The sequence below is a fragment of the Carcharodon carcharias genome, chromosome 19 (genome assembly GCF_017639515.1).
Source record: "Carcharodon carcharias isolate sCarCar2 chromosome 19, sCarCar2.pri, whole genome shotgun sequence".
NCBI lineage: Eukaryota > Metazoa > Chordata > Chondrichthyes > Lamniformes > Lamnidae > Carcharodon > Carcharodon carcharias.
This window is the reverse complement of record NC_054485.1, coordinates 12,327,166-12,349,725: the sequence shown is the minus strand read 5'-3', so window position 1 is coordinate 12,349,725 and position 22,560 is coordinate 12,327,166. Positions and strand designations below refer to the sequence as shown.

The window sequence follows — 22,560 nt, the reverse complement described above, 5'->3', positions numbered from 1 at the left end:
CTGCTCACTGTAGATGGATGGGCACCGAGGTGAGATACCTGGTGCCCAAACCACCATCCACACAGGCACGAACCACATGAGGTCAATGCCGCTGTGAGGGATTGCAGGTCTGAGCGCAACCCCAGGAACCCTTGACTCTGTCCCTGAAGCTGCCTCTCCATGAGAGTCGCCACTCTCTCTATGGAGGAAGCTGGGTCCTCAGCCATGAGGCTCAATGCATCGGCTATGGTCCATGTAGACTCCTTCACCACTGACACCAAGCCAAGCACAACCTCATGTATCTCCACCAGATGATCCCACACATCTGGCCGCATCTCATCAGTTGGCTACATAGCCGATGACTCCAGAGGCTCATCATCAGCGACGGACTGAGCATGTGCCTGGGCCCCTGCAGTCCTCCAACTGCGGGCGCTTTCAGCACTCTCTGTCTCTGCCAGCTCCTCCAGCGACTGTGAAGTGCCCTCATCGCTGTGACCCGGGACGCTAGCCGAAAATATGATGCCCACCGAGGTGCCAGTATCTGGTGCCTGCCTGGCAGAGATGGTGTGATGCTTCCGATGGTGCAACCTCATGCCCCTTAGGTGTCAGAGGGGGCCCCTGCTGCTTCGGGTCCCGGCCGTGCGCCACTGATGCTGAAAGGAAGAGTAAGGACATTCGATCAGTTAGCCTGCGGGCAATGTCAATGTACATGCCTGTCCCCCAGATCATCATGCGCTCATCATTCCACACGCAATGGGCAAGCCATGTTGGTTATGTCACTCACTCAACAATTAGCATTGCCATGGGAGTTGGGAGGCTACTGGTGACGTGAGTGCTGGCCATACATACCTGCCTGTAGAACCCTAGTCTCTCCGGCTTCAGTGGGCCTGGGCGCATGGAGCCTCCTGCTCAAAACAGCTAAGCAGCAAAATCTAGCCTGGCCACCGCCAGTCCTCAGCTGCTCAGTGTTGTTATGAGAACTCTTCTCCTGGAAATGAAAAAATAGCATTGATAAGTGATACTTGTACCGTCAATCTCCTGATGGCCGGTCCACGCCAAGCCCAGTTGCCAATTGCAGGGCTGCAATGCATCCTGCCCCTGCTGCTGGCCAGCACTCACACAAATATGCTAGGTGTGTCCTCCCGCCACCCCCCCTCCCCCGGCCACATGCTGCCTTCATCACAGTTGGGAGCACACAGTTATAACTGTCGTTGCAAGGAGGCACAATGATGTGGAGCGCAGAGGGCAGCAAATCAATCTGTGCCATGCCACCTTGAACATCCTCTCCCATCATGTCATCACCCTGACTTTGACATTTCCTGGAGTTTGAGCCATGCACCTGGGTGCAGATCCTCCAGGTTGCCCCCACTACATGCTGCTGGTGCAGAACCCATCTCATCACAACCCTCTCAGGCTGACGAACGCATAGGGGATATCTGCTGGATTGCCCAGCTAAGGACACATACCGTCAATGACTCATTACACTCAGGCCACTCAGACATGGGTGGGGCGCCAACGGGGGAGAAGCTTACATGATGGGTGAACTAAACAATACCAACATGCTATTCACCCTTCCAGTGCGCAGCAGGTCATTGAAGCGATTGCGGCACTGGGTCCATGAGCGCCACACCATGTTGTGGGAGCTCATGACCTCCAGTACCTCCTCCCACGCACGCTTGGTCAAGTGGGGTGGTCTCCTCCTCCCGTCCTGGGGGATAAGCACCTCCCGCCGTGCTGCCACCTCCTCGAGGAGAGCAGCAAGGCACACGTCTGAAAACCTGGGCACACAGTGACCATCCGCCCTATCCTCCAGCATGTGATGTGCCTTGGCCCCAACCTCTGGCCATACACAACAGCCTTGGAGCGGCAGCAGCTTGGCCTTTAAACAGGCCACTGGGTCGCCATTCGATTCGGCGGCAATTGTCGATCTGCCTCCGCCCACCTACTCCCGCTGTCCCTGGGAGTCACCAAACACACTGGGCAGGCCTTAATTGGCCCGCCTGCATAAATGATGCGCAGTCCTGATCGCTGCCGGCGATCGGGTCCATGGGGAAAATTCTCCCCCTGAATTCAGGGCACAAATCTCAAAATAAATATAAATTGCAAAACCGTTGTGATAGCGGGATCAAGTATCCCTTGTGGATTTGATCCGGCTGGCACATTTCATCTGCCACATTATAACAATTTGAAGACAGGACTTTGTCTCCAAAAGGATTGTGCAGTGGTCACATTCCCACCCTCAATGTTTCCTGCAAGTGTGTTCAACATGGAATGATACTGATTCATCAGTCAAGGGGTTGATGGTACGTGGTAATCAGCAGGAGGTTTCCTTGCCCATTTTTGATACCAAGAGACCTGATAGGGTGCGGAGTTGATGTTGAGGACTCTCAGGCAACTGTATACCACTGTACCGCCACCTGTGCAAAGTCTGTCCTGCCGGTGGTACAGGACATACCCAGGGATGGTAATGGTGGTGTCTGAGACACATTTGTAAGATATGATTCTGTGAGTATGACTATGTCAGGCTGTTGCATGACTAGTCGGTGGGACAGCTCTCCCAATTTTGGCACAAGTCCCCAGATGTTAGTAAGGAGGGTTTTGCAGGGTTGACAGGGTTGAGTTTGCCATTGCCATTGACAATTTATAAAAATTAGTTGGATGAAGGGGGTGAAGGAATGATTGCTAAGTTTGCTTACGAAACAAAGATAGGTAGGAAAGTAAATTGTGAAGAAGACGTAATGATGCTACATATGACATAGATAGGTTAAGTGAGTGGGCATCGATCTGGCAAATGTAGTACAATGTGGGCAAATATGAAATTGTTCATTTTGGCAGGAAGAATAAAAAAGCTTATTATCTAAATGGTGAAAGATTGAAAAGCTCTGAGATTCAGAGGGATCTGGGTGCCCTAGTGCAGGAATCACAAAAGGTTAGTATGCAGGTATAGCAGATAATTATTTAAGCTAATAGAATTTTATCATTTGCTGTGAGGGGAATTGATTACAAAAGTAGCGAGGTTATGTTTCAGTTGTACAGGGCATTGGTGAGACGAAAACTAGAGTATTGTGTACAGTATTGGTCTCCTTATTTAAAGAAAGATGTAAATGCGTTAGAAGCAGTCCAGAGAAGGTTTACTAGACTAATACCAGGAATGGACAGGTTAGGCTTGTATCCACCGGAATTCAGAAGAGTAAGAGGCGACTTAATTTAAACCTTTAAGATCCTGAGGGGTCTTGACAGGGTGGGTGTGGCGAAGATGTTTCATCATGTGGGAGAATCTAGAACTAGGGGTCACTAGTGAAAAATAAGGGGTCGCTCATTTAAGACAGAGATGAGGAGAAATCATTTCTCTCAGAGGGTTGAGAGTTTTTGGAACTCTCTTCCTCAAAAGACAGTGGAAGCAGAGTCTTTGGGCAGAATTTTGCCCTTGGCGGGGGTACTTGGTGGTGACGGTTGGGAAGCTGACCGCTGCCCACAATTGGCACCACACCGCGATTTTACGCAGGCGTGCCAATTAAGGTCTGTCCAGCGTGGAACATGAGTGGCAGTACTCAGTGCTGCCTGTGCGAGCGGGGTGAGGAAGGCAAGTGTGCCTAGCGCGAACTTCACACATGCGTGCGAAAGAGCGCTTCAATCTCCCTGAGGCATGGAGCTGCCTCAGGGAGATGAAGCGCTGTTTAAAAAAAACTAATGAACAAAATAAAATGTCATAAAACATATCCCCTCATGTAACTTCGTCACATGAGCAGGGGCATATTTTTAATTCAAGTGTAAAACGTTAATTTTATTTTTATTTGCTTTAGGAAACCATCCCGCCAGTGGATGAGGTTTCCTAAAAAATATAAAGGCCGCTTGTCCTTTTCGCCTGCCCGTCAACTGTTAGGTTGAACAGGCAGTGAAAAATTCAGCACGGTTGCTAACGTAATGACTTTAATGTGCCTTTTAATTGTCAACAGGTGCGCTGTCAGCTTTGGCACGCGCCCGCCAACCTAACCATCGCGAGAGTGCACGTTGACGTCCATATACTTAGATAAATACTTGTAGCTTCTGAACTAAGACTCAAGTGTTGCAATATTTTTTCAATACACAGTGATGAAAGGGATTGATAGCCTTTTATGTTAAGAATCCTCTCTGGTCTCCTTGTCAAAGCACCTTCCAAACCCTCTTCCAACTAGATAGACAACCACAGCAAACACTTGGGAACATCACCATTTGTAAGTTCCCCTTCAAGCTACTATGTCACCATTCCTTCACTGTCGCTGGCTCAAAATCTTGGAAATCCCTTTGTAAAAGCACTGTGGATGTACCTTCACCTTGTACACTGCTGCTGTTCAAGGGGGAGGCTCACTACCGCCTTCTCTAGGGCAATTAGGGACAGGCAGCAAATGCTTGCCTTGCCAGCAATGATCATATTCTGTCACGAAATAAAAAAAACTGCAATTTTATTCTTATTGCTTCAACAATCTTGTAGCTAAATCTTGTTATAAGTTCACCATTTGACTTAAGAATGTCAGAACATGTTGGGGGTTGGACCTGGCCCTTGAACATTTCACCTCAGTTTTACAAAATGGGCAGTAATTACACTTGGACACTGAAATGTAAAGTTCGGGTCACATGACAAGGACTGTCACATTTTCTAATAATCCTAATGAATTGATCTATAGTTTTGAATTTATCCTTATTCAAATGGATGGTAGGAATAAAATTATTTCCATAACTGACAGAATGCATAATAGAATAGATTTTACAAATTCACACTCCCACTGTGGAGCTTCATAGTATTTGGCAAGTCTGATGAATTAGTAAAATTTGACATAAGTCGATCTAAGCAATACCTCGTTTGTTGGATTGGAAAGATCTTTGTGTCTTGCTCATAAAATTAACTAGCTAAACAATTTCATTCCATGACTGCTCTGCCCGAAGGCAGGTCCTTGACTGATTGTCTGCTGATGCTTCATCCTGAACCATTTCCTTGACAGTTTCAGTGATGGTTTGGCCTTTGCCTTCCACTCTCAGGGGCAGAGCAAGGAGACAGGTCCCAAATCTACCTCAACTAGAATGGGAATTGAACCCACACGGACATTATTCTGAACAGCATGCTAGCCATCTATCCACTTGAGCTAACTGGCCTCCTAGCTAATCAACAGAAGTCTTAAATGTTGTTTATCTGCTTCATCATGCCACAAGGAAGTTACTTTGACAGCTGAGCATCTACCGTGACATTACAATGAACTTGCGTCCATGCCTTAGCCAGATGTGTGTCATGGTGAATTTTGAATAGAGATTACCCCGCCGTGCCAGGAAAAGAGTAAAGGACTATAGATGAGACAATTACATAGCATTGCACAATAAGTACAGCACAGAAACAGGCCATTTTTGCTCCAACTGTTCCATTCCAATGATTAAGCTTCATATAATGCTCCTCCCACTCTCCCTCATCTAACCGTTTCCAGATATTTCTTGTTCTCTCATTTGCTTATCTAGCTTCCTTTAAAAGAAATCTATGCTGTTCACCTAGACTACTTCTTGTGGTGGCGCGTTCCACATTCTAACCACATTCTGGGTAAAGAAGCTTGTCATGAATTCCCAATTGGATTTATTAATGACAATCTTATATTTATTATTTATGATGAGACAATTCAGGAATAGTGACTAGGTGCCACCAGGCTTTGGTTTTAAGACCCTATAGATTGCAGGAGAAAGGACAGACAGTAGAATAATGGGTTAATAGTTATGGTAATGAGATACTGATGTGCACTGTTATGACCACAGCTGACGCTAATTGCTACGCAAGCCAAATCTGAGGGAAACGTAGCTTATGGGCCATATCCTTTCTTTTGCATTTTGAAAACAAGAAGGGGACATACTGATCTCAGCAGTAAGAAGTCCAGTAACACTTTGGGGATTTAAAAAATTAAAAAGTAAAAAAGTAAAAGTTTTATTAACATGAATAAGAGAAAACTTAAGCACAAAAGATTACAGATACACAGTTAAACTTAGTCTTACAAAACATTCCCCCAAAAAGACTCTCTACTTGGTCAGACCCACAAGTAAATGCCTTCCACGCAACATTCCCTTATAGATGTTTACTATAAAAAATCCAGTAATATTACCCAAGGCAAACTGCTGTAGCTTCAATAAAGGCATACCACATGTCCTATAACTTTCTTCCACTCTGCTGTGAAATCTAAACTTTAGGACAAAACTGCTTTTTGCAGCCCAAGACTTTTCTTGCTTGACTGGATGGTTGATTCAAACTGCATCATCTCTCAGCCACAGTTCGAGCCATAGCTCCAGCTGCTATATCTCACCAACTTCAGTCCCAGTTCAATAGCTCAAACAGCTACATCTCAGAGCTCCAAATCAACAGCTTAGCTCTAGCTACAGCTATCCACAGTAACTCTAAAATACCTTTTTTCCCTTTCATCTCAGATTCCATTGTTTTTACACCTCTTTGAAACTCAAATCCTTCCAAATATAAGATCTTTCATGTTTCCATCTTGTCATTGCTTTCAGGTTAATAAAATATAATAAACCCCCCTTCTATTTACCTATGGAACTCCTGCCAGATGCAAACATGTTTCTTTACACCTCTGACTCCCTTTTGATATTCAAACTCCCCACTTATCTAAAAAATGCAAATGCTAGATCTAACCTACCCACTTATACCTCAAACATAATATTTCTACCCTTCTCATGTTTTAAGCTCCCTTGACAACCTGTCTCCTATTAATCTCTGCCCAGCTTCATTAAATCATACACATAGGTCTGAAATTTTCAGGTGGTGGATGGGCTCGGCATGAGTTGGGGGGGGGCGGTTGCAGAGCTGATCGCCACCCTTATCATCTCTGTGCCGCCATTTTATGCGGGCGGGCTGATTAAGGCCCGCTCAGCGTAATACGCGAGCCGTAGCACTCAGTGCTACCTGTGCAGGTGGATGGAGGAAGGAGAGTCGGGGCCAACGTTCTTTCACACATGCATACGAAAGAAAACTTCAATCTCCCCGAGGTACAGAGCTGCCTCAGGGAGATTGAATCGATATCAAAATAATTAAATAAATGGTTCAAGAATTTATTTAAACATGTCCTCTCATGTGACTGTGTCGCATGAGATGGAACATGTTTTATATTTAGGAAATTTAAAAAATTTATTTAATAAAAGCTTTAGGAAACCTCATCCCGCTCGTGGGTGAGGTTTCCTAAAAAACATGAAGGCTGCTTGGCCTTTTTGCCTGCATGCCAACCTTAAGCATTAACAAGTAACTCTTCCGAGTAAAAACATGTTTCCATCTGTTTCAGATGAAGTTACATTGATTCATAGTTTGCCATTGTGAGATTTGAACTCTTGATCTTGGGGTTACAAGCCCAGTACCATAACCACTTGGCTATGTAGGCCAAGCCTAAGCATTAACAAGTACTTCAACTACTTTCTCAATGGTCTTAATAGGCTGTTTACATATTGGTGGGCGTGCAGCCGTCTCCGGCGGGCACCCGCCAAACGGAATATTGTGGGACTGCACGATGACATCAGGACGCACGCCCGACGTCATCATGCATCAGTGTGTCGGACCCGCCCCCACATGCAAGGAGGCACAATGATTTGGAGCGCAGAGGGCAGCAGATCCATCTGTGCCATGCCACCTTGAACATCCCCTCCCATCATGTCATCACCCTGACTTCGACATGTCCTGGAGTTTGAGCCATGCACCTGGGTGCAGATCCTCCAGGTTGCCCCCACCACATGCTGCAGGTGCAGAACCCCTCAGGCTGACGAATGCATAGGGGATATCTGCTGGATTGCCCAGCTAAGGACACTTGCCGTCAATGACTCATTGCACTCAGGCCACTCAGACATGGGTGGGGCGCCAATGGGGGAGAAGCTTACATGATGGGTGAACTAAACAATGCCAACATGCTACTTACCTTTCCAGTGCACAGCAGGTCATTGAAGCGATTGCGGCACCGGGTCTATGAGCGCCACACCATGTTGTGGGAACTCACGACCTCCACTACCTCCTCCCACGCACGCTTGGCCAAGTGGAGTGGTCTCCTCCTCCCGTCCTCGGGGATAAGCACCTCCTGCTGTGCTGCCACCTCCTCGAAGAGAGCAGCAAGGCACACGTCTGAAAACCTGGGCACACAGTGACCATCCGCCCTACCCTCCAGCACGTAATGTGCCTTGATGTGCCTTGGCCCCAACCTCTGGCCATGCACAACAGCCTTGGAGTGGCAGCAGCTTGGCCTTTAAACAGGCCACCGGGTAGCCATTCGATTTGGCGGCAATTGCCGATCTGCCTCCGCTGTCCCCTACATGCCGAGTGAAAAATTCTGCCCAGACACACACACAGCCTTTTCACAGAATAACAAAACATTCCCTAAAATATAAAAAAAATCCATTTCTCACAGTACCATGATGTAATAGCGACATCAACAATCATGTGCAAGAGGCAGAGAGGAGAAGACAATAATCTGTACAAGAGAGAGATGTACTTACCTAGAAGTTTAGAATGTACTGTAGTGTAAATAAAGGAGTTTTTGAAGAAACATACCGGAGTTAGACCTAAGTCACTCATAAGTAATGGGAAAACTTTCTAATCCAGAACAGGCCACAAGTTACTCGAAGAGAGATCCTAATAGTATTCAAAGTGGAAACCAAACCACAAACCAGTGACTGAGCAAATGAATGAGTTCCACTGTTTCCAGATCTCAAGAAATATTGAAGAGTAGAAGCTGATGCCGTGAGTCCTGATTCTGACACAGTGTGTAGGCAGAAAACGAGCATTAATTGAGAATGTTAATAATTATTAGAGCCTTAAGAAATCAATTTAAGTGTTCAAATAATTCAATTTTCATAATGGGACATGCAGACGTAAGTATAATTGTTAACCTCCTGCAGCCAAAAGGTGTTAAAACAATATTTATATATGTATATTGTACAATATGTATTTACACCATTCTTGATATTTAATTTCTTATCGCATGATCATCTCTATAAATTTTATAAAGGGATAAAATCGTCCATCCATCCTCTCCTATCTACAATCCTGGTAACCATTTTTGAAGGGTTTTTCTTGATAAATCAGTCTAAGTTGATGCCATTTCATCCATCATCTGCAAAAGATGGCTCATCTGGCATGGCCACGTCCCCAGCTTCCATCATCGTGGCCTGCCCATCAGGCATGGAGTGGGCTCCTACTAGACCCAGAAGAAGGGGGTGACCCAAGATGAATTGGCGCCAGACTAATATCCAGCTGGTCAACAGACACTGGAATGACACAAAAACACTGGCTGTGGACAGGAAAGAATGGAGTGCTTTGTCTGCCTGAAGTGTTGCTAGAAGCAGGAGCTACTAAGTCTAAGTTACAGGAGACCAATCAGCAGCTGTCAACATGGATCACTGACAGACGATTTTTCAGTCATGTTCTTCTCATGGACCTATCAAAATACTCTAGGAAGCCATTGTTCTAAAGCAAAACTTATAGATTGGTCATGTATTTTTACATTAAATCAGTGACTACACTTCAAAATTACTTAATTGGCTATAAAGCGCTTTAACACATCCTAGGATTGTGAAAGGCACTATATAAATGCAAGCTTTTCTTTTCATGATTGCTGCTGACCAACATTGTTCATTGTTGAAAGAACCATGTAATTCTACTAACTATTTATTAGTACTATATACTATTTACCAATGAGATGTTGGAAAATATCAGTAATGTTATGTTACTATTACCCAATAAAATTGCTCAAATTTGACACTCCTCAAATTCAATGGGTATATCTACAGTAAACACTGGGATACCAAAATATTACATCATGAGAATATATCAATTTGTGGTATGAGCTAGACGAAGTACATACACAATGGTCAATATGGGCATAAGAAAAGTGAAGTACTAACATTTTCTGCAGCAATTTACTTTGATGGCTCATCTCTTACCCTTTCTTGACTAACAAAAAGGTGGTACCAAGAATCAGGATAAATGCTGCCAGGCTTCCAGCACAGATACCAAGGGTCAAACCCATTTCATCAGAATGTTGTGTAGTCTCTTGGCTTTCCTTATTTTCCTTGCAAGCAGCTGCTGACACAATAGGAAAGGGGCAAAAAATGGACAACAATGTAGAATTATTTTTATTGAAGATCATACCAAACGTCCTTGGACTGAGTTTTATTCAGGTGTTTATATAGTACAGTCTGTAGCAGAGTCAATTCTGGATTAGGGAACAGGCTGAAATACAAGTTGGTACTGAAAAGGTTTCGTTTGTTCAAAATCCCCTATGCCAGCGCTGAACCTGCTGGAGAGTGCACTATGTCAGATTAGTATTCATTGGTTAGACAATCATAGCTATTGTAAAATGCAATATCAATCTATTAATGGCCAATTAAGCAGGTTAAAAAACAGGTATCTTTCAAACTCTTGCCTTTTTCTGACCTATTACTTGAAATCATCATTTGAGAGCAATTCAATACAGCAAACGTTTATTTGTATTTGATAAATAAGCCTGGCAATTCCACTCAGACTGTTGCACTGTCTGCCTGGATGCTGATTTTGACCCAAATCCTGTGGGCAAGATCGCTGGCATAGCAGGTGGAAAGTGGGTGTACCATTTTATGGGCATCTCAAGTAAACATTTTCTATGTCCTGCAACATGATTTTCCTACACAAGGTATGGGCAGCAGCTCCTCCTTCCCATTTTAACATATGTAATTACAGCCATATGCTGGTTTCAGGTTCAGTAGCAGAGAGGCTGAACATCGGGCTAAAGCTGAGCCAGAGAGGTTTGCATGAAACATTAGTAAGAACATAAAATTTAGAAGTAGCAACAGACCATATACCCTTTCAATCTTGCGCTGCCATTCAATAAGATTATGGGTGGTCTTCTAAATCCACTCAAAATTCCCCCACTATTGCCATTACTGTTCTGTTGATGCTTTATAAATTATAAATGAAAAGCCATTTCCTTCCCTTCGAATATTTCCAATGCAATGAAGACAAAGATAATACATGAACACAATTACCAATGAGATGTTGGAAAATATCAGTAATGTTATGTTACTATTACCCAATAAAATTGCTCAAATTTGACACTCCTCAAATTCAATGGGTATATCTACAATAAACACTGGGATACCAAAATATTACATCATGAGAATATATCAATTTGTGGTATGAGCTAGACGAAGTACATACACAATGGTCAATCTGGGCATAAGAAAAGTGAAGTTCCACACATATAGACAGTACTTCTGTCTTATTCCTCCTCCATCCCACCAATTTTTCCATCAAGGTCCCCACTGTGTTGCCAGCCTTTCCTCTCCATCTGGGGGAGTGCTCCACTCCAAGGCACAGATACTCTCCATATCAGTCTACTCTGCCACTACATGGTGGGAGGAGTGCCTTTTGGCACAGTCTTTCACTCAACAATTTTAACTTGAAGACGACAAAGGCTAAAAAAACCCAAAAAAGTCACACCCCTAAACACATGCCAAGCAAGTGTAAAATGTATTATAAGCACCTACAGCAAAGAGGCTTTCTAAAATAAGCAGGCAGATTGAGGAGTACACAAAATATTTTAATAATCCAGAAATGGAGAGGAATAATTAAATTTCTCCTTTCTACCTTGTCCATTTTTAAAAATAGTCACGTCTCATTAAAATTTCATTAAGAACCAGATCTCAGGTGGAATCATCCTAGATTTGCACTAGGGTGGGGAAAAAAGGACGTTTTATCTGCCAGCTGCAATGGTGGCTTTTCACGCCGTATCATCCAATCCCGCCTCATTAATCATGTATTCCCAGGAAGCACACTGTTTCAATGGCGGGCAGGCTCCGATTCGCCCACCATGCTGTCACCTGGTCGCTTCATGATACTGGGCGCCACATTTAAAGTGCAGCTGTGTGCACAGCTCTCTGTGCTTCCAGCCCAGGGCTGCTGAAAGAAGACATGGCCCCGAAAGTCAAGACAACTCCGGCCTCCCCTAGTTTAGTGACGCATCCCTCAAGCACCTTTTGGATGCCATAGAGGCCCGCTGTGATGTCCTCTACCCACGCTCTGGCCACAGAAGGGGCAGCAACATTATCACTCCTGCTTGGTAGGCGATGGCAATGGTGATCAGTGCCAATGCTGCACAGAAGAGGTTGGCCATCCAATGCAGATAGAAGATGAATGATCTCATCCGTGCTGCCAGGGTAAGGCAACTATCTCATCACTCCAAACTCTCACACTCAAGCCCATCACACATTCATTGGCATCTCACTCACTGCCAGCTCAAGGGTTACCACCGCTCACTCTCTCATACACACACACCCTCACCTAGCCTTATTTCCTCTGAAGACTACCTCCTCAGCCCTCACCATCTTGAGGCCACGTGCACAGATCAACGTGCCCACACACATCCTGGGATACCCCCTTCCCAGTACAGCCTCTTCCCTTCCCTGAGGCCACGTCTCCCCCTTCCCCAAGCAAGTCCTCACCCTGCAGCCGCTGAGAACCCACCCTGCCTTATGGCTGGCCTGGTAGGTAGAGACTGGCCTCAGAACCACCCCTAAAAGTGATGTGGTGCTGTCTGCGAAACCTGGTGCTGATGACTGTGAGTGCTGGCTGAAACAAGATAGGTAAACAAAGTCCTGAGCAAAGTACAGCCCTCCAAGTGCATGTTGCTCGTGTACAGTTGTGAAACATGTCGGCGTGCAATCACAAGGAGATGCTCGGATGACCCGGAGTGGGGGGATGATTCCAGTGAGCTGGGCCTATAATGATATTCAGATCTATTACAATGAGGTTCCTGGTGTCTGACAGCGGGAAATGTGGCTCGCCATTGACAGGTAGAGCGGATGATTGCAAACTGGTTTCATTAAGTCGTAAAACCGATTTTTGGCCTTCTCACCATATTGTCCGCTCATGCTACCAAATACGACCGACGCCAGTGGGCACAGAAAATTCCGCCCTTCGTGTGAAAACTCATTAAAAAGAGAAAGCTTCAGCAAATAAAGCAGTGAAAATGTCAAGCTTTCCTAATTTAATGAAATTACATGGATTTATTCTACAAGACTTCAGAGCCACTAATTGAGTTAACATGTTGCTGTTTATACATGGTGGGGTGGGGGCGGGGGGGTGATGATGAGAAGGTGGAAGAGGGGGAAAATATAGCAGGAAGCTTAAATGCTCCAGATTGAATTACCATGTATTATGGCTTGTTATTTAATCAACCTGTTTGTACATCAGTATTTATTACCCAAAAGGAAAGCCGAAATACTCAGTTTCTGCATTAAGATAATTTTACTTTAGTACAATAAAATAAATTAAATGCTAAAGCAACATTCAGCAACATCACACAGACACATGAATAGCACGAGAAAACAATGGCCAAATGACCTTACCTTTTTTGGCAATTAGTATGCAGTTTGTCTTTGTTTCCTGCATGTAAATGTTAAAAACAAAGTGCTCAGTTACAAACTTCAGTTTAGATTTAGATTGTTATTACAACTATGAATGTAAAATATGCTAAGTGACAGTCTAATAATTCTGCACAGGTTGTACTGAAACACAGCCAAACATTTATAGCTAAAGGGTCTAGCAAACTATTATATTTCGGTGAGTAGAATAAAAAATAAATCTTTTTTCCCCCTACATAATTACCTTACTATTCAAATACCACTAAACAAATGATGTAAACATATTTCAAAACATTAATCTCTTCAATATTACCTGTGGCCACACACCAATATCAAACTCTACTTTGAAGTCAACAAAGCATTGGATACATTTTCAAAAAAAAACACATCACAATTTCTTACTTCACTTCGACCATAGTTTAGTTACTGTTATTTCCATGGGGGTTCCACTCTTACGTTTCAAAGTTTTCTGGTCCTCTCCAATAGTTTTTGACTACCTTCCATTAACTTACAACAGTGAATACACTAAAAAATATTTCATCCACTGTAAAACACTTTGGGACAGCCTGAGATAATGAAAAGCACTATATAAATGCAAGTTCATTCTTTCATTTCCTGACATTACAGTCCATGGAAATCAGTCTTACTCTGATATAATAATAGAAAGTGCTGGAAATACTCATCAGTTAGGGCAGCCTCTTGTGGCGAGAGAAACAAAGTTAACATTTCGAGTCAAATGTGGCTCTCCTTCATGATTGTAGAACAAAGTGCCCAGTTCTGAAGAAGAGATATATATGACTTGAAATGTTAACTCTGTTTCTCTCTCCACAGATACTGCCAGATCTATTGAGTATTTTTATTTATTCATTCAGGGGATGTGGGCTTTGCTGGCTGGGCCAGCATTTATTGCCCATCCCTAGTTGACCTTGAGAAGGCGGTGGTGAGCTGCCTTCTTGAACCACTGCAGTCCATGTGGTGTAGGTACACCCACAGGGCTGTTAGGAAGGGAGTTCCAGGATTTTGATCCAGTTACAGTGAAGGATCGGAGATATATATCCAAATCAGGATTGTGAGTGACTTGGAGAGGAACTTCCAGGTAGTGGTGTTCCCATCTATCTGCCGCCCTTGTCCTTCTAGATGATAGTGGCCATGGGTTTGGAAAGTGCTGTCTAAGGAGCCTTGCGCATCTTGTAGATGGTACACATTGCTGCTACTGTGCGTTGGTGGTGGAGAGAGTGAATGTTTGTGGATGTGATGCCAATCAAGAGGCTGCTTTGTCCTGAATGGTGTCAAGCTTCTTGAGTGTTATGGAAGCTGCACTCCTCCAGGCAAGTGGGGAGTGTTCCATCACACTCCTGACTTGTGCTTTGTGGATGGTGAATAGGCTTTGAGGAGTCAGGAGGTGAGTTAATCGGTGCACGATTCCTAGCCTCTGACCTGCTCTTATAGCCCCACTTTTTATATGGCTAGTCCAGTTCGATTTCTGGTCAATGGTAACCCCCAGGATGTTGATAGTGGGGGATTCAGTGATGGTAATGCCATTGAATGTCAAGGGGCGATAGTTAGATTCTCTCTTATTGGAAATGGTCATTGCATGGCACTTGTGTGGCATGAATATTATTTGCTACTTGTCAGCCCAAGCCTAGATGTTGTCCAGGTCTTGCTGCATTTGGACATGGACTGCTTAACTGTCTAAGGAGTCGGGAATGGTGCTGAACATTGTGCAATCATCAAAGAATATCCACACTTCTGACCTTATGATGGAAGGAAGGTGATTGAAAAAGCAGCTGAAGAGGTTGGGCCGAGGACACCACCCTGAGGAACTCCTGCAGTGATGTCCTGGAGCTGAGATGACTGACCTCCAACAACTATAACCATCTTTTTTGTGCTAGATATGACCCCAACCAGTGGAGAGTTTTCCCATTGACACCAGTATTTCCAGCTTTTTGTCTTTATTTCCTATTTCCAGCATCTGCTGTATTTTACTTTTGTTTTAGCCTCACTCTGGTACTTCACATGTAGTTGTTATGTGCATAGTCCTAGGTGCCACACTATCAGCAGGCTAATTCCACGCAGTCAGATGCATCACTATCAAGTTTGATGAAGCCATGACCTGCTGTCTACAGACAGACAGAAATACATGCACCAAAAGTAGTCAATGAACGGCATGACACTAGGAAGTTCTGAGGAACAAAGGGACCTTAGCGTGTGTATCCATAGATCTCTGAAGGCGGAGCGGCATGTTAATGAGGTGGTGAAAAAGGCATACAGGAGGCATAGATTACAAAAGTAGGGAGGTCATGTTGGAGTTGTATCAAACCTTTGTGAGGCCACAGCTGGAGTACTGTGTGCAGTTCTGGTCGCCATATTATAGCAAGGATGTGATTGCACTGGAGGGGGTGCAGAGGAGATTCACCAGGATGTTGCTTGGGATGAAACATTTAAGCCATGAAGAGAGGTTGGATAGACTTGGGTTGTTTTCGTTGGAGCAGAGAAGACTGAGGGGCGACCTGATCGAGATGTACAAGATTATGAGAGGCATGGACAGGGTGGATAGGGAGTAGCTGTTCCCTTAGTTGAAGGGTCAGTCACAAGGGGACATAAGTTCAAGGTGAGGGGCAGGAGGTTTAGGGGGGATGTGAGGAAAAACTTTTTTACCCAGAGGGTGGTGACGGCCTGGAATGCGCTGACTGGGAGGGTGGTGGAGGCGGGTTGCCTCACATCCTTTAAAAAGTACCTGGATGAGCACTTGGCATGTCATAACGTTGAAGGCTATGGGCCAAGTGCTGGTAAATGGGGTTAGGTAGGTAGGTCAGGTGTTTCTCATGTGTCGGTGCAGGCTTGATGGGCTGAAGGGCCTCTTCTGCACTGTGAGATTCTGTGATTCTGAAAACATGTGCATTCCAGCAGGAATTTATTACAGAACAGATCAGGAGTGGAAAACCTGACCCCAGATCCACAGTTTGCCATCAGATCAATGAAGAATTAGTGGCCGTTACACTGAAAAAAGCAGGCAAATCGACCACTAGCAGTTGTGGGCCTCACCTGCCATCCAGGCTGATTGTAATTAGCCATTCACTCTACCCTAAAATCTCGTAATAAGTTATTCACTTCCCCATCCCCATCAGCTTATAATTGATTGTCCGCTCTGCTAATCTGCACAGGAACATAGGACTTAGAAACAGGAGTTAAGGCATGTAAGAGATATTAACATTGCACCATTTGGGGCTGTGATTTGGAAAACTGACATTGTTTGAAGCAAGCTTCCTATTAATCTCATGCAGACATCAGAATCCAGTCCATGCATCAGGAAACAATTTAATACCTACAGCTCAAACATTGACTCATGGCATGCTCCAGGATAGACCCTTGGGAACTAGATTTGATTTTGTTCATCCTGATCCAAATAGACTGTGATCTCAAGGAATCTAAAATCATAAACAGGATTTAACAAGGGATACTAGGTTGGTTATTGCTATGATGGAGATTAATATTAATACAATAATATTAATAAGTCAGAACCAGTGAAGTGTGACAATGTCAACTGCTCCCAACATACTGAATCCTCACTGTGCCCCTAATCAATACTGGACATCATACTCTTTCAGCATTATCTCTATACTTCCTCCTTTATTGGTTTTTACAAAAGTCCCCTGGTGAGAGACTAAAGACTGAAGTTCATCAGAAAAGAAAATGCTGGAAAGCATTAATACGTCAGCTAGCATCTGTGGAGAGGGGAGGAGAGTTAAGGGACTGAATTTTTGCCTCTGGGTTCCAATCCCACCGTTGGGACAAAATGTAGATTGGAAACCCACAAATGCTGACAGCAGAACCCATGGGGAGATTTTGAAGGAGGCGGCTAATTTGGCTGCCCCTGGAAGCCCATCCAATTAGGAATGGCGGGCATGTTCCTGAGTCCGGAGGGCAAATAGAAGAGTGTCCAGCACTAATAGATTGGTAGCTCCACCATCAGAGGTGGAAGCTACTGGAATATGTAGGGAGGCACAAGGGTATCTCTATTCCTGATCACCGGCCAAAAATTAGGTAGGTAGGAGGGTAAGACTTTTCAGGCATCAGGGGGAAGTTCCCCCCCACAGAAATGAGCACTGCCACATTTGTGGCTGATTTTTGGAGTGATGTCTTTCAAATAGATTGGAGGCTACAGCTCCAATGCCTACCCGCCCTTCCACTGGGGGGGTTGCCACAGTTTCAAGGACAGCCTCCTCTTGCAGCAGGTACCCATTGCACCAGATTGAAAATCTGGTCCAGGTCGGGAGAGTAACCTTAATAAAGCTTTTAGAGGGTTTAACTGGTTACCTGCCACATTATATACAAGGATCACCATCTCTTCCAAGCTGACTGGGAGGTGAGGCTGCATTGGAAAGCCGGCACGCTACTCAGGGAAGAAAAATTGCGTCTTTCTTGCCTCCGTGCTGCCTCCTCAACCAAACAAAAATTCAGCCTAATGTACAGAAGTAGAAAAAGTTAAAGATGTATCAGTTTTTAAACTAGTGCAGAGGCAGGAGGTGTGTGTGTGTTTTGGGATGAGAGGGTTGCGAAGATGGAGGAGAGGACAAATCCAAAGAAAAAGGTCTGTGATACGGTGTAAGGTAAGATGTGATTAAATGCCAATCCTTTTTCTCCAGTTTTGAGAGGTCATTAACTGAAACATTAACTCTGTTTCTCTTTCCCCAGCCAGACCTGCTGAGTAATTCCAGCATTTTCTCCTTTCACTTCATATTTCCAGCATCCGTGATATTTTGCTTTCGCACTGAGGCTATTAAGTTTTACTGACATTCATATGGTTGTTATGACCTGTAATCTGCACACAGGGTACAGCTGGCTGGGGGTTAATAGATTTCTATGTATATCATCAGCAGCGTGACACAAACCCATTAACTTCTCAAGTTACATGCTCATCTTGGTGGCAGTGGCAGTGGTATTTTTAAGGGCAATTTTCTCTTTTCCCCTTCAGAAATATTATGGAATTGATGTTGGCTTGTATTTTGCACTTTGTTTTTCTTTGTGTGTGCAGTTAGAACCACAAACATAAAACAATGGGCACAGCGGAGGGAGTTGCCAGACAGCAACAACTCACATGCCAGCATAAACTGAAGAGCTTGAGATTAGTATCTGGTATTTAATGCTGTAGGTATGCAGCATTTCAAGGGTCCAATAGAACTTAGAATTTGCAGACATGTAGGCAATTTTGGTTGGGTCATGCATCTTTAGCATGTCGAAACTAGTCCCTGGCAAGGTATAATATTGCTTCAGTCAGAGTCATGTGGTATACACATAAGCAAATCACAACACACAGAAATCTACTGTTCAATTTAGATATCTCCCAATCATTTGATTGAGTAATTTTACTATATTTATAGACATATAGACTGGATAGATTCAAGAATTCTGGGGTTGTTCTCCTTGGAGCAGTGAAGGTTGAAGGGAGGCTTAGGTGTTCAAAATCATGAAGGGTCTAGAAAGATTGGATAGAGAGAAACTGCTCCAATTGGTGGAAGGGTTGGGAATCAGAGTGCACTGATTTAAGATGAATGGCAAAAGAACCAACAGAAACATGAGGAAAAAACTTTTTTAAGCAGTGAGTGGTTATGATCTGGAATGCACTGCCTGAGAGGGTGGTGGAAGCAGATTCAATCGAGGGTCTCAAAATGGATATGGATATGGATAAGCATGTGAAGAAAAAAAAAGTTGCATGGTTATGGGGAAAGGGCAGGGGAATGGGACTAACTAAATTGCTCTTGCAAAGGCTTGATGGGTCGAATGGCCTTCTTCTATGCTGTAGCCACATTCTATGATTCTATGTGATAAGAAAAAAATCCAGACTGAGTTCTATCTTCTTTCAAAACAAAAACAGAAACAGAAATACCTGGAAAAACTCAGCAGGTCTGGCTGCATCAGCGGAGGAGTGCTCAGTTGACGTTTCGAGTCCTCATGTTCCTTCAATAGAACTGTGCTCTCTTCCGCCGATGCTGCCAAACCTGCTGAGTTTTTCAGGTATTTCTCTTTCTGTTTTTGTTTTGGATTTCCAGCATCCGTAGTTTTTTGTTTTTATCTATTTTCTTTCACTCAGGTGTGAAGGATCAACTGAATGAAGGAGAAAACTGGATGTGGAGAATAGAATCAGATTTTCCACCCATCAATTTAAATGGAGAAGATTGTGCAGCATTTTTACAAGGTTGTAATGCTCCAAGCTCTATTCTCCTCACACCATAGGAATCCCCTACATACAAGTAAAAGCAGAGGAAATGTTACCCCTTCTTCCCCTAAAAATGTTCCTCCCCAGTCTTCTCTTCTGTTGTTGGCACACAGTGCCATGAGATGTCAGAAGCCCTGTGGCACTCTGGTTGACTGATTATTTTTCATGTGTAAGAGATAGTGGCAGGAATAGGTCATACAGCCTCTTGATCCTTCTCGACCATTCAATAAGGTCACGGCTGATCCTTGACTTCAACTCCACTTTTCCACAAGCTGGTGGACCATTATATTATGGTGGGGTGGGGGTGAGGTGGTTAATCAGTACTGAACCTAACCCTGTCCTCAACAAACATCCATGAATGCTAATTTTTCGTGAGTCATTGGGATGTGAGCAGGACCAGAGTACTGGCTAATTTTTATGCAAAAACCCCAAAAATCGGCCACCATAGCATGGACACCAGTTGTGTCATCATTGCTGTTTCGGTTGTGGTCAGCTATCACAGCAGGGATCAGGGATTGAATTTGGTACCTTCTTAGCCTGTGCGTTTCAGTTCTAGACTGCACATGCATTTGACTGAGAGATCAAGTAACAGTGATAAAACAGTTATGGTGAATAGCACCTTTAAGAGGAAGTTAGATGGAGAGGAATAGAAGACTATGCTACTAGGGGTAGATGAAATAGGGTGGGAGGAACCTTTGTGGCGCATAAACATCAGCATAGACTAGTTGAGCTGAATAGTCCATGTTTGTGCTGTAAATTCTATGAAATGTACGTAAACACACCACCTTTGCTCTCATAGTTTATGGCATCACCTGAATCCATGCTTGTATCACTGTCATGTTTCCCACTCCTGCAGCTCTGAAATATCCTTTATTAACCACTGTATAATTATTAATAAGAACGTGGTTTTAACAAGAAACAATGCTTATACAGATGGTCCGAGAAAAATGATAACAATGGTTTGGGCATGTTTCAAGAATGGAAACAGCTGGAATAGCTTTCATGGCCCATCACACAGGTACATGGAGCGAGGAAGACCAAGAAAACACCGGAGAGACAATGTTTAGAGTGACCCATCACAGAAAGGGGTGCAGGTCCAGGTTAGTTCAGAACCAACAATAGTGGATTGAATTCATTCAGCTCCATCAGCGCTGCTGAGATGATGGATGGGATTTTAATAGTTAACTGCAATCACTGTATACTAACCCTTTTGAATTTGCTCATAGCTTGAAAGTAGATGTTGTAGCCCTTCTTGGGTTCCAGTGGTGCATTCCAGTAGCCATTGTAGGTGTTGTTATCTCCAACAGTGAAAGGCATGGGTTCGCGGAGGCTGCTGGGTGGGAGCTCGGCACTGTAGTAGTGTGGCACACCTTCAACCGCAGCCTCCTCGTGTCCAATGGGGAAAGGAAAGCACTTGTGTGTTCTGGTTTCTCGCTTCACTTTATGTTTCTTGTCCTCTTCCACAACAACCTGGTAAACACTTTAAACACAAAGAACAACAATAGAAATTGATAATAAAGTTGCATGCACAAGTTATATTGAAAACAATTAGGATTGACAATGCTAAAACCTCCTTTCCTAAGATGTTATATGGAGAGACTGGAGAAGCTGGTGTTGTTCTCCTGGGAGCAGAGGTTAAGGAGAGATTTGATAGAGGTCTTCAAAATCACGAAAGGTTTTGATAAAATAAATAAGGAGAAACTGTCACATTGCAGAAGGGTCAGTAAACCGAGGACACAAATTTAAGGTTAATGGCAAAAGAACCAGAGGCATTGAGAGAAAACATTATTACGCAGCGAGTTATAATGATCTGGAATGCACTGCCTGAAAGGGCAGTGAAAGCACTTAAACATCTTACATCTCAAAACTATTAATGGCACTGTTCCTCTTTACTGAAGTAGGACATTGCAAGAGGCAGTGAGCAGAGACTGCGTGAACCTCACAGAGAGGAAGATTCCAAAAGGGACCATTACCCATACCAAGTCTCATGTAAAATACATGGGAAATTTCATTAAAAGCAGATTATATAGTTTTTTGTACTCTCTAGCACTACTGGAAAATTGAACTCTGTTTATAAATCTTTGCTCCCAGTGTAGGCCAGCAAGTGGAAACTATCCCCAAAGAAAGTGGCAGATCTTGGCATGATGACCAGCATTGCTGTCTTCAGGGGTGATAACACAAACTGACCCTTCAGAGGGTCCTGGCACCTTGGTGTGCAATGCCATTCCTTTTACCTTTATGTGCCATGGCCAATATCTGACTTGGGATCATTGTGTTTAATTCAGCGTAAGCCACACCCCTGAGCTGCTTTGTGCTATTTAGGTGAACAGACTGCTACTTAATCTGTTCCACCTCAAACTAATCCTCGTTACCTTCACTGAAAATCACATTTGAGTGTAATGGATTCAGTTGTTCAACCTGATCATCTTTTGATGAACTAAACTGACAAATAAATACACATTTCTCCTCTTTTATACCACAGCTGCCAAATGGACTCTTGGCACCTTTTGGAAGCGTTTTGAAGTAGGATTACAGAAATGCCTGGGGCAAAAGACTTCTTTTAATTCCCTGCACTCTTGGATAACAGATGTATTGCAATTCTGTTGATTTTTTAAAAATCCTGATGCAGAACTGTCATTACAAACGTTGAAGAGGTAATTGAACAGGAGAGACTGAAAATCATTGATCAACATGTAAAACAGCAACATGAATGTAAGCAAAAAGATAATTCTGAGAAAATAATTCAACATAGAGGGACAATGTGGAACTGGTTGCTATGTATAGTCAAAATGTAATCATGTGCTTTTTGAATGTGTTTACAGGGTTGCTATTGACAGTGTCCAATGTAAATCTCCAATGCCCGCCCTCTCCACATGCTCCCCACAATGTATGCACACATTTATCTTTGTTTTGCACAACTGGTAACACAGCCTTGCTCAGTGTGATATCGAATGCTGCATGATATCCTA

At 43.8% G+C, this 22,560-nt stretch overlaps 1 protein-coding gene across 7 annotated transcripts in view; it reads right to left on the bottom strand.

Moving 5' to 3' along the window:
* The window catches only part of ptprub (protein tyrosine phosphatase receptor type Ub), an 818,938-nt gene that overhangs the window by 103,439 nt on the left and 692,939 nt on the right, over positions 1-22,560 (bottom strand). For 4 of the 7 annotated variants that reach the window (XM_041212606.1, XM_041212611.1, XM_041212608.1 and 1 more), the window contains 3 exons: positions 20,798-21,071; positions 13,360-13,396; positions 9,919-10,060 (listed from right to left, as the gene is read on the bottom strand). In XM_041212606.1, coding sequence (XP_041068540.1) covers positions 9,919-10,060; positions 13,360-13,396; positions 20,798-21,071 — 453 coding nt within the window. The remainder of the gene's footprint in view (positions 1-9,918; positions 10,061-13,359; positions 13,397-20,797; positions 21,072-22,560) is intronic. The other 3 variants (XM_041212607.1, XM_041212610.1, XM_041212612.1) reach the window with 1 other exon arrangement.